At 36.1% G+C, this 12,737-nt stretch overlaps 1 protein-coding gene across 2 annotated transcripts in view; it reads right to left on the minus strand.

Annotated features, from left to right (window-relative positions):
- The window catches only part of Rubicon (run domain Beclin-1-interacting and cysteine-rich domain-containing protein rubicon), a 29,602-nt gene that overhangs the window by 8,024 nt on the left and 8,841 nt on the right, over positions 1-12,737 (minus strand). For both annotated transcript variants that reach the window (XM_071597836.1, XM_071597835.1), the window contains exons 6-11: positions 11,742-12,067; positions 9,300-9,510; positions 8,053-8,301; positions 4,678-4,940; positions 2,846-2,995; positions 1,354-1,496 (exon numbers count right to left, since the gene is read on the minus strand). In XM_071597836.1, the coding sequence (XP_071453937.1) occupies positions 1,354-1,496; positions 2,846-2,995; positions 4,678-4,940; positions 8,053-8,301; positions 9,300-9,510; positions 11,742-12,067 (1,342 nt within the window). The remainder of the gene's footprint in view (positions 1-1,353; positions 1,497-2,845; positions 2,996-4,677; positions 4,941-8,052; positions 8,302-9,299; positions 9,511-11,741; positions 12,068-12,737) is intronic.

Raw genomic sequence — 12,737 nt, forward strand, 5'->3', positions numbered from 1 at the left:
GAGAATTTCCAAGACATTCAAATATAAATACCACTGTATAAGATATGCCCAGAAAGTAATGCAATTACATACACTCCTATTGGTCCCAGCATGTTTGGACTGGCCAGGTATGGTGGGTAGGACTGCCTAGCAGATAAGGTTTTTAGCACTGCCTAGCTCAGTCTGCTCTGAACTCTGAGAGCATCAGGATTGCTGTTTCCATGAAACTCCTGATTACGCATGTGTCACATTGCACTATGGTGTCCACACTCTAATATGGTACATGAATAAGTTTTGCTCAAAACTCTTCAAAATCTTGCCTACACCTACCAAATGATTCAACAAGCCTATGGGGACTGTGATTTGTTATATTCTCAAGTTTCAAGGTGGTTGAAGATTTTAAGGAGGGCCAGAGAGAAGTGGACGATGAATGACCATCAATCAGAAAAGTGATGAATAATGGTCATAATCTTTTGAATACCAACTATGGAATGAGTGTGTGGATGATAGCAGAGAATCTCAATGTTTCGAAAACCACTGAGCAAAACATCATCAGCAATAATTTGAACATACACAAAGTGTATGCCAATCTGGTCCCCAAACTGTTGACAGACAACCACAAGAACAACAGAGTGGTGATCACGAGTAAACTTTTGGAATGTGCAAATGGAATCTCATTTTTTATATTAGTTATTTAGGTCCTGAGATGATGTGCCAAAGTTCTGAATAGCACATCCCGGATTCCCCTCACCCTCAAAAAGGCAAGAATAAGTAAGTCAAAAGTGAAAGCTACGCTAATAGTCATTCATTAGTGGTTCAAAAAGAATTCGAACCCCATGATCAAGAGCCAATGCTGCCTACTACGTGGATGTGCTCAAGAGATTAAGAAAAAGGGAAGCCTAAACACCAAAGGAGATTACCAATACCTCGCAGTTACACCACAGTCGCACATCTGGGAATGCCTGACCAAGTACAACTTGGCAACACTGCCCCAGCCCCTGTACAGATCTGACCTGGCTCTGGCAGACTTTTCCTTGTTCCTAAGAATCAAGACCGGCCTGAAAGGAGTTGGTTTTGAGAACTTGGAAGCAGTCCAAACTGCTGTGACAAAGTCTCTAACAGAGGTTCCCATCAATGCCATCCAGAATACATACAGTACAAAAATAAACAATATTTACAAGCCAACACAATATGCCACCTTATTTTTTCTGCTATGATTTGTAAGTCGAAATGAGACAGATTTATGTGCCCTTGCAATATGAGAATGTTGATTATAATATAAGGAAGTGATGTTACTCAGATGACAACCACCAATTCACACTGAGAGTTGGGGATATTTTCAGTGCTACGCAGTATAGCAAATATTTTTCTCACTTGGGTGACGGGTGAGGGGTGAATATTATTTGTGGCCTTGGGGGAGCCCATTCAAATGTCCCACGCAGTGGAGTGGCTTGCTTCATGTCTTCATCTTCAGCTTCATCGGGACTAACAGGCCAACTGCCAGGAAGAGGTAACAGCTAAAATATATATATAATAGAACAAAATTCAATCAAAATAAGACAGAAAAGGAGATAATGAAGAATAAGAGCTTTCAAGTGATTTTCAACTTCAGCTATTTAGGTATCAGAGGCATGACTATAATTATCAGTGTTCACCAAAGTTTTCTAGTTTACACAATGTCATGCTTAGAGAAGGCTAAAAAAATGATGGATAGTTACATATCATAAAAACCTCTTAACTTTACTACAAGTGATATCAAGGTTACAATTAATAAAAAAGCACATATTTTATCTTACGAGCCTCATCAGAAAAAAATCATCAACCACATTTAAAGAGCTTGTAAATGGCTACAAACATAGACCTAAAATTTCCCATTTTTCAATACAGTAATTTCTCACTAATCCAGAATATATGCGGCAGATGGTTGCCCAGATTAGGCAAAATCCAGATTATCCAGGGTTTTGACACACACAATCCCATAGAATCTTCTCCCCCTTGAATCTTGTATACAGTTGAATACTGGCAACTTCTAACCATTCCATATATTCCATTAGAGCCCCAAAGTGAAAGAAAGAGAACTCATTTTAATAAAACCTATTACCAATATTCTCCAAAAAATAAGTCTGTAGTAACTCATAAGTTGCTTTTATTGACATGGTATTCTCAACTGCATCATCCCATTAATTAATCCAATTCCATTATTACGAAAACTAATTGAATAACTTTTTATCTAAAGAAAATAGAGCTAAACTTCAGAAAAATGATGCTAGTTTTCATTTGCTCTCTTCAGTTGTAATGGCCCAATGTCTAGCCACTTTTGTCCTCTGGCACATTTATAACATGGTCATCCCAAAATGAAGGTCTACCATTTTTTTTTAAATTAGAAAGAAAATTTTATTTTCTGTATTTTACACACAATTTTTAATCTCTAACGTTTTTCTACTGTTTACATAATTTTTATGTCAACTTTAGTTTTATTTATTTTAATTTCAATTCCCATGTTTTGCATTAGTAGTTTTTGCATCCCCATGTCTTACCAGTTCATCACCATGTCTCTTATGAGGCGTTGGATCTCAGCAAACACAACTCTTCATCATAACTGAAGTGCCTTCCGGCCAAATTTTCTTCCAACAAACAATAAATTCTGACAGGTATTATATGATACTTGATCAACTCAGAAAAGCAATTCAGAACCGGAGATGAGGATGGTGAGTACATTTAAGTTGAAAGAATATTTTGCCAGATGGTGCTTCAGTGATGTTACGAGGTGCGTTTGCTGAGATACAACTCTGAGAGAAATTCAACTTTATTAACATTACAGGAAAAAACTCTACAATTAGTGGTGCTGAATTAGACCAAATTTTACCTGCTGTGGGACGTCTCTCTCAGAAACCAGCCACTCCAAATCAGATGCCTTTGGCAGCTGCTTCTCACTAAATTTCCGAAGGAGAGAAAGTGCCACCCCCTCAGCTGAAGAAAGAGACACAACAGTGTGGTTGCTGTCAACAGCTTCACTCTGAATTGTAAAATCAAATTAAGAAACTTATTTTAGTTCGGGCATGAAATATAAATAATTCAAATGACATTTTTTGTAATAAAATAATATCAATTTGTATAAATACGTATGCAATGTACCCTTTACCTCAGAGGTACTCAAACTGATGTACCCTTAACCTCAGAGGTATTCAAAACATGAAGTGTTTGAGCCTGAAATAACAACAAGAGATTTACCCTTCCATGTTTGTGATTTCCAACTTCTTCCCTCTTAATATGCACCAAAATTAAAACTGTTGAAACAATGCAAAAAAGTAACTGCTCAAGGTATTACTCAACACTGAAATGTGAAAAGAATTGAAACTGTAAAAATGGAAGCTACAGCTACATCAAACTCAAAATGTATCAGTTATGTCCATTTATCATTCAAATAACTAGCTCCCAAGCTTGTGAAGCCAGAGCTCCTATGAATAACATTAAATTATACGAGGGTGGTCCAAGAAGTACCCAGCCTGACCTAGAAATGGCGATAGTTGTTTGAAAAATATCACTGCATTAGAAAGTATGCAATATTTAACGCATATGTTTCAAGTTTGAAGACACTACGTTGTTCAGTATTTATTTGGCAGCAATAGTGAACATTTTCAGTAAATTTCAGAAAATGGAGGAAATTGGCCATCATTAAGTGATACAATACTTTTATTTAAAAGCCCAATCAACCTAAAAGCTAAACTGGATTCCTACTCTGGGTGAGTTGGCTCCTTTGTTTACAGCAGTGAAATATTGGATAGCAGAGTTTAAACAAGGCCGTATGAGCTGTAAAGATGAGCATCGCATTGGTTGACCAAATGAGGTGCAACTCCAGAAACAGTTAAGAAAATCCACAAAGTAATGCTGGATGATCATTGACTAAATGTGCACGAGCTAGCAGACATAGTAGGCATTTCAAAAAGTGTGCTACATTGCATAAGGAAAAACTATCAAAGGAGAATATTATGTGAACTTGTTGCAACTTTTGAGCGAAGAAATCAAAATCAAGCAAAAGCGGCCGCATTCGGCGATTCATCAAGACAATGCACCAGCTCACAAATCTGTTATTGAAATGGCCAAAATTCGTGAATTAAAGTTTGAATAAACTTCCCTCATACACCCTTTTCACCAGATTTAGCCTCCTTGGATTATTTTCTGAGTGCAAACTTGAAAAAGTGGCTTGGTGGTCAAAGATTTTCCAACCGTGATGAAGTGATGTTGGCAGTTAATGGCTATTTTAAGGAGCGAGACAGTTCTTATTACAAAAAGGGTATCGAACTTATTGAACATCGCTGGGAAAAGTGCATCCAGCTGAAAGGAGATTATGTTGGAAAATAAATAAGTTTCTTTCCAAAATTTTGGTGTTTTCTTTGTTGGGTTGGGTACTTCTGGGATTACCCTTGTATCAACTTCACTATGAAAAGATACCAACATTAGTTTCCTTTATTTATGAGAATTTAAATAAAGGAGAAAATGAGATGAACTAAGAGAAATATTAATTACTCAGTAGAACGGCTAACAGTGGATTATTGCAAAGCAACAATTAGGACTGATGATGAGAGAAGTTTTTAATAAATGGACAGGTTTTCCCTCACTAGATAGTTACGTTGAAATCCATCAACACTTGTTGGAATCAATTATAAACAAATGATATGACTAAACCTGGCCACTGACCTCTTTGACGGCACTGTTTTTCTCCTCTCCATTGCTGGCATCAAGGGGGACACACTCTGCTGCTGCTTCCACTAATGGTGCTGATGCTGCTTCCACCAATGGTGCTGATGCTGCCTCATCGCCCACCTTCACTCCTCCCACTCTACAACTTTTTTCTAATTTTGGATGACTATTTTTTAACTTACTGCCATTTACTGACTTAAAATTTTGTCGGTGGGCCAGGTCCGCATCAGAATAGAGTGATGCCAAAGACAGAGACAGCCCTGAAGCGCAAGAGTACCAGGTCATTAATGAATCTTTTTCAACATATCAGCATTATTAAAATTCAATTACAAGGCGATAAATAAACAAGATTTACTCCGGTTCCATCTCCTTATCTTTGCAGAGTAACTTTGCTGATTGAGAATGCCTTGGGTTAATGTTCACTGTGTCATTACACACACACTACTTGTGCATGGGCATGTTGGTAAGTAGATAAAGCCCACAAGAAAAGCATTAACCATAATTTGCCGAGCATTGCTACACTCTGACTAGATAATTATTATTACAATACTTCCCACAAATTATCAAAAGCAGCAAAGTAACTCACTTAAGAACCAAAATATCTTCAACAAATAGAACTTCCAATGATAGAGGTGGGACTTATAAACAAATATTACACATAAAACCATTAACCTGTCTTTGGACACAGCAGCTATTATTCATTGGGCCCAGTGGTGGCCAACATAGAATGGACCCACTTAAGGAGGGGACGGATAGAAGTGATGTTATTTCAGGAAGGAGGATATCTACAAAATGGACATCCTAAAATAATTGTTTTTTGATTATATGTGCATAGAATATTTAAAATGTGCGGTACATAAATATTATTTTACTAGCAAAAATGTCATAGAGATACATCATTATCTGATTTTTAAATTTTATTATTACATGCCCAATGGTAGCTGACAGAACTTTTTTCTACATAACTGAAGGATGAGCTTAATCTCAGTAATTAGTGCATGTATATTCACTTGTACCCTTAACACCATTCAATATAAAAGAAAAGAGAGGCTGCTTTTAAGTTAATTCAATGGACTTATTCCCTTTCACTAATTTCTTCCGAACTACCCTGCCTTTGCTTCTGTTACACATATGCATTGCTTCAATCTTTCTGTTCTTTTTTTGACTTCTAATATTTTTTATGATAAAAGTGTCTTCAACTAAATTCACTCATGTCATTCTTGGTCTATTTCTTCTTATCAAACTATTTACCCTTCTCATAAATGACATCACCTCATATTTTTTATTACATACTGCAATCGTTTCTGTGAATAATGCATGCAGATAAAAATGATCATCACACCACTTCAGCATACAAATGACAAGCTAAAGGTATATTTGAAAGGCTTAATGATGATAATAATAATTTTAAAATTTTTAAAGTAATTTACAATATCATACCTTAATGCTCTCAATATTTAATATCAAGCATATCATGAGTAAATATTTGTTTTTATTGTCAATAGTGACGGTGGCTTCAAAAAGGAAGGAATATCTAGACTTCCTTTCAATTGATCACCTTTCAACACATGCAAAAAGGTGGGTGTAGGTGATTGGCAAGGCAGATTTCATTGATTTTCAAAATGGAATAAGTATACAATTAAAAGTATATCATCACCATTTCCACTTTCAGATTATTTTTTGAACCACTGTTTCATTAGATCTCTTGTATTACACTACCAAAAGAATAAAACTCAGCGTGATATTTTTAGTACAAGCATGGAAACATAAAACTAAATGAATGATCCCAGCAGCAATCCAATTTACTGAGCATGTCAGAAACATGAGAAGCTCGCCAAACAAAAAATCAATTGCGATCATGAGTGGATCAAAATTCTACTTAAAATATGTACAGTAAAACCCTTAATTTGCACTGTTCTAGGGACCCCCAATAAATGCGTAAAATGAAGGCAAATGCAAGAAGCAGGAAAAGGAGAATTTTCACATTTTAAAACGTTCTGTCTTTGCCTTGCCTTTCCATTATCAAGCAGGATAATATTTACATTCCCGGATAATTCAGGAAAACTTGACACATGAAAATATGAGCCACCTCACCGTTTGACTAGTGCAAACAGTTGCCTAACTTCAAATTTTTTTAAGATAATAGAGTATTTTTGATTCACTGTAGTTTTGATTTAATAAAGCAAGTTTCAATACTTTGATTACTAAGGAACCCATCACTAGTATATCTGTTGCTTCGAGGCAGTCAAAATGATTCAAGTTCTCACTCACCAGTTCTTGCATTTTTCAAGCATCAACATGTTTGGGTCAAAGGAATTTTCATTCCTCATAATTTCAACATGTGTGTCATAAGAATAGTATCCCTCAGGTGTTTCTTAAATGTATAAATTCCACTGGAAACTTCTAGCTGTACAATGTTCTCATTTCGCAGCACAAGTCTTTTCTAGCAAACAGAGATTACAAGTTTAAGTAATTCACATTTCCGTCACTAGTGGAGCTCAGCACTTCCCCAACATACTTGATTTCTCTGCTAAAACCATTCACATTACTGGTCTCTCTAATCTTTTTAAATGTATTTGTATGAAATGGAGTCAAAAAAGTTTTTTTAAAAAGCCTGATGCACATGTATAACTGTTTTAAATGTGATTTTCTTTAAATACAGCACACTTCGCAAGTAAAATGAAAAATGAAAATCTAATCGTGTAAATATGAGGTTCCACATACATCTGGAAAATAGGAACTTGTATGGGACATGATAAAAATGTTGTTTACTGTGAGAAAACATAAATTTCAATAACACATGCACCGGATTTCACTGCCTTTCCATAAAACTGAGAAAAATGCTTTCCTAACAAAATACATACCACAAACTAATATCACCATAATCAATCTCTAAAAGTTGATTCGCTAGGTGATAGTGGAGCTTATCTCAAGTAAAAAATTTCATATGGAATTCACACATCAGGGTCAAGTAATTCCCTGTATCATCAGAGATTACCCACCAATTTCTGGTAGCCAGAAAATCATCCTAATTGAATTTTAGGCAGGGTTACCCAAAGACATCAACTAAATTTGAATAAATGACGTCCTAGCCAGAATTCTAATGCCATAAATACTAGGTTAAAGCAGCAATACACAAATACCCATCAATAGACAAATTTTGCAATATTTTGCTATAATTAAAACAGGATCTCAATGGCATGAATTTCTTCACTAAAGAAGAGCAGGGCTTTCGTTATAAAAGTCCATTGTGCAACACTGACACATTAAACACTCAAATACTTGTGTATTTATGAAATGGCTCCACAATATTTGCATTAGTATATTACTTTAAGCAGTAAAAGAGAGCTGATTGAACCAAATTCCACTTACCAGCATCACGAGACTTAGTGAGCCCACTGACATTGTCATCCAGCGTCAATTCCTCCACGGAAGATTGACTGCTTTCCCTGTCTCCCCCATTTCTCCTCCAGAGGCTGCCCCCACTCCTCTTTCTCCTCTCAGTTGGAGACTGTGAGAGGGGGTAGGTAGGCGAGGTGGATGAAGATGAGGGAGTTGATGAGTGGAAGCTGCCAACAGATGATGATGAAAATGGGCTGACACTTTGCTCTGTTGTCGTGGCTACAGAGAAGAAATAAAACAGTTTGTTGACAAAAAACCTAAGACAACTATCATCATTACCTAATTAAATATTAATTGATCATAATAGATAAAAATTCAAGTTACAAACAGATTTTTTCATGCCATGAGCTCATACACAGAGTAGCATTAATCTCAGGAGGTGCATATACCATTACTATCAATGCACAGCAACACACAGCAGAATATTAGCCCACTGAAAATTGTTAGGGGAAATAGTTTCTTCAAGACCTGTAAATATACCAAACTTAAATTTTCTGAACCACTTAAAAGAGAGGAATGACAGCACATCAAGTTCTACCACATTTTTTTCTTTGGTTATCCTAAAATGAAAAAGGAAACTGCAAGCAAGAGGTGTGTACAGTTGGGAGAATGGGCTGCTCAGAAACTTACCAACTATTAAGGTAGTTTGAAAGGTTCTCAGAATCACCACCAGATGTCGGTGCTTACACAATGAGTTTCCCACGTAGTTTAGGTTATTGACAATGGATATTAAAACTAACTACTCTCAGTCCCTTTCTCCTTCAACTATGATAGGGGTGGAGGGGGCCTAGAAGCAAGAGCAGGATGTACAGTGCCCAAGTCAGTTGCATCTCCTCTGACAACTGCACAAATCAGTTGCAGGCAGGTTTAGTCTTGACTGTACCCCTATCCTGCCAAGAAACACACATTGTCTGCATTCCTCGGTTACTACCCTTCACTCTTACGGTTTGTAGAAAGTATTTGCTTCTACTCAGAGTCAACCACAGGTGTCACTTTCCCAACTCCACTGACATTAACACTTCAGCAAGGCCATCCAAGCTACAACTTTGGCAGCAGTCCTTTATGGGATGAACTGTGGCATTTTTACCTTTCAAACTAAAACACACAGTTCACAGAATAGCTTGGGGAGAGCTGTGACAAACCAATTCTCAGATTGATGACCTATGATGATGATCACAACATCAAAATGCTAAAGGTTACATATGGTCATAACTTACTCTCTGTCTTGCCATCTCCAAGAATATTGCATTGAGCCCAGGAGAGCATCCTATGGTTATTCCTTTCCTTCTGCTGCCGCAACTGCCTCCTTCTCAACCTAATCCTTTGCTCCAGCTGATTGATTTCCTCATCACTCTCCTCCTCTTTGAGTGCTGCCTCTTCATCATCAATGCTGCTGGCCTTGACACCCAACTGCCGATTTGACTTTACCTGATATAAAAAGATCACATATGTGTAAAATCTATAAAATTTCCACATCATTTGTAATCATTTGGTGAGGAAATAGCAGGACAGGTGATCAATAAATGTCATATCATAACAATTCACAATGACAAGGGTTTTAAGGCTATTAAGAAACACTTCTTTTGGTATTTAAAAGTAATGTAAATGTGTGCTTCAAGTCACAAAAGAACTTGGGGGAACTAGGATAAAATCACTAATGCTGAAAGACCTACAGAGCCCTAAATTGGCTTTGAAAATTGCCAATCACAACCTACAAAATAATATTGCAGTCACCGACTGATACATTTGACCCATCCTTCATATGCTATTGCAACAATAATTACCTCCAATGAATGCCAATATAATTCTGGAATAGTGCTAATCCTACCTATATTTATATCAGTCTTGACATGTGAAAGTACAGAGCTTAGAGGCCATGAAGGGAGATTAACTGAAACAAGATTACATTTAGTGGCATAACTCTAGCAAGTATGTATTTCTAAATTTCAAGAGTATAGGGTTTTGTACAACTCATTGCTTTTGATATCAACTAGCTCGGAAAAGGTCTCATTCCCTGCTTTGAAATTCTCATGCATCAAAGCTAATTCACATTATTCTGCAAGTTTATTTTATTTCCACAATTTGCATAGGCTTAAATTATGAAAATAGAACTGCAACAATTCAGAAACTTGAGGAAAAATTAGTGTTATCAAGCAGTAAGGTCGTATTATATAAAGAAGTTTCTAAATGATTTATTTTATATTTCCTCACTTTTACACCAACTGGTTGATAAAAAAATCTTAGACTTAATAAAAGGTATTGCTACTAGCCAAGGGAGTGCTGCTTCACTTACTTCACCAATTAGCTGCCATCATAAGATAATCTAAATAAATAATTACATTCTTTATTTTTAATTCAAAATTTTCCATCAAGGACTACCTACCATTTCACCTCCCTTTCCTTCCACCATCCCCTATCTCCTCAAGCCATGATTTTTTTCTTTTCTTCTTCCAACACTTGAGATCACAGTGGATTTCCATTTCCTCTTTTTTAACTACTAGTTAAGTCTTGATGGCAAATGCAGTGATAGTTACATGTTTAAAATGCAATTGAGGAAGGTAACAGGAAACCATCTCAATTATCCATTAACATTCACCTCAATTAAATATGATGACTCCAAGAAAGGAAACATATAAAATCTTAAGAAAGGAAGTTCCATTTAGAGATGCAACAGGTAAAATATTAATTGAGAAAGAAGAGGTCCTGACAATATGGAAAGTATATAAACAGGAATATTTAGACAAAAATAACAGGTCAGGGAGTTCGGATATAGAAATAGAATATAAGATCAATAAAGATAGCTTAGAACCAGGAATATTTGACCGAAAGGTAGAAAAAGCATTGAAGGAAATGAAATTGAAGGGGCTTTGGGCATAGATATATCCCCTGCAGAACTACTTAAGACTTCAGGAAAATGAGGAAGAAAGTGTTTTTATGGGTTCATTTGCAGCATTTTATGAAGGAGGAATTTAGCTGGAAGTCAGATGAGTATCGATATCCATTTCAAAAAAGGGAAATGCAACAGTATATGAGGAAGGTTTATATCAAGCAAGGCCAAGTATTAATTAGGAACAACAACAAAAGTGTGGAAAAAGAGAGAAAATAAGTATTTAGGCAGAGATCAGTGGGATTTAGAAAGGGGATGGGTCTTTCAAAACTTCTTTAACTTGAGAGAATGAATTACTATGGATCTTCTATGTCCTGAAGATTCACTCACTGAAATGTCAGTGGAGATGGAGCACTTCACCGTAGAGAATTAATTCAGCAGAAATGGTGGAAAAACAACAGATACTTCATCCTTTAACTAACACATACTGATAACTCTCTATTCTTAAGCCTGCTTCAAATTTATTTTTAGGATTTATTTATACTTTGGTATTTCTCCTGCTTTTGTGTATTTAACTGATGCACAAATTGACATATGAATATATTTACACAAATATACTCAAAAGACTCTTATCCCAACTATTCATTTCATTCTGGAGATTAAATGATGATCCATCAGGGTAACTTCGCATCCATCTCTGGATAATTAGGATTTTACAGCTCAAATCTTGAAAAAAATTGATCAAACCACATCTAAATTTTTTCTTGGAGAGAACCAAGTGAGTCGGAAACATTCTATTCCCTAGTTGAAGGAGGAAAATGCTATATCTTACCTGTTCAATTGCAGCAATCATTGCTTCACATATTGCAAAGTGAGCATTTTCCCGGTCTAGTTCAGCTGCTGAACGAGCAAACTGGCCAGATGATAAAAATGACGTCAAACTCTGACCTCTTGCTGGTTGAGGGAAAAATCCAGTCCACATGGGGACAACACCACATCCTCCAGCTTCAAGAAAGCTCTGTTTATACCTACTACTCCAGATTCCACTGATTGGGCCAGTTCTCCAGTTGAGAGAAGATGCTGATATTGAAGGACCCATGAGGAACGGAAGGGTGTTTTCATGGCCAACACCAGAGGCTCCATAATTTCTCAGCCAAACTAATCAATGCCAAAATAGAGCAACCGATTACTAATACTGTAATAGCATGGTACAAATATCACCATAATACTGTTAAATGCACTGCAAATTAATGTTCCAATGGTTCTAAAAAATTAATACAGATTACTGCATGAGATACATGACCGTGTATGAACTAGTCTCATTAAAGGTAAACAGTAGAGGAAATGGAAATAGACCAAAGAAAGTGTGCAAGAAAGATGAAGCTTTATGAAAACAATCATTAAATGCATTTACAGAATTCTAAGTTTATCATATCTTTTAAGAGTAGTCATCAGAGAAGTTTTGAGTTATACTGCAATGGTGGATAGTTTGAGAAAGAATGGGTCAATAAACTACAATCCTATAACTTATTCTTCTTAATTTCCATTCACAGTCATTCCCAACCACTGCCAAATAAATTGAGTTGTCAGTCTAATACCTCAAATTTTTTGAGGTCAGAGGATTCTTTTGCATCCCTTATTCTTCAAATGATATTCATTTAACGAGGGTGGTTTTAAGTTGGTGCAAAAATTTAAAATAATTTATCTTTTGAGATGAATAAATTTCACTTTTCAACATCATCTCCTTTTAGGCTTAAACATTTTGTACAATGCTGCTCCAATTTGTTGTTCCCTTCCAAATAATGTGACTGTCCCACCTCTACTGTTT

The sequence above is a fragment of the Hetaerina americana genome, unplaced genomic scaffold (genome assembly GCF_022747635.1).
Source record: "Hetaerina americana unplaced genomic scaffold, ioHetAmer1.1.p SCAF_9, whole genome shotgun sequence".
Classification (NCBI taxonomy): domain Eukaryota; kingdom Metazoa; phylum Arthropoda; class Insecta; order Odonata; family Calopterygidae; genus Hetaerina; species Hetaerina americana.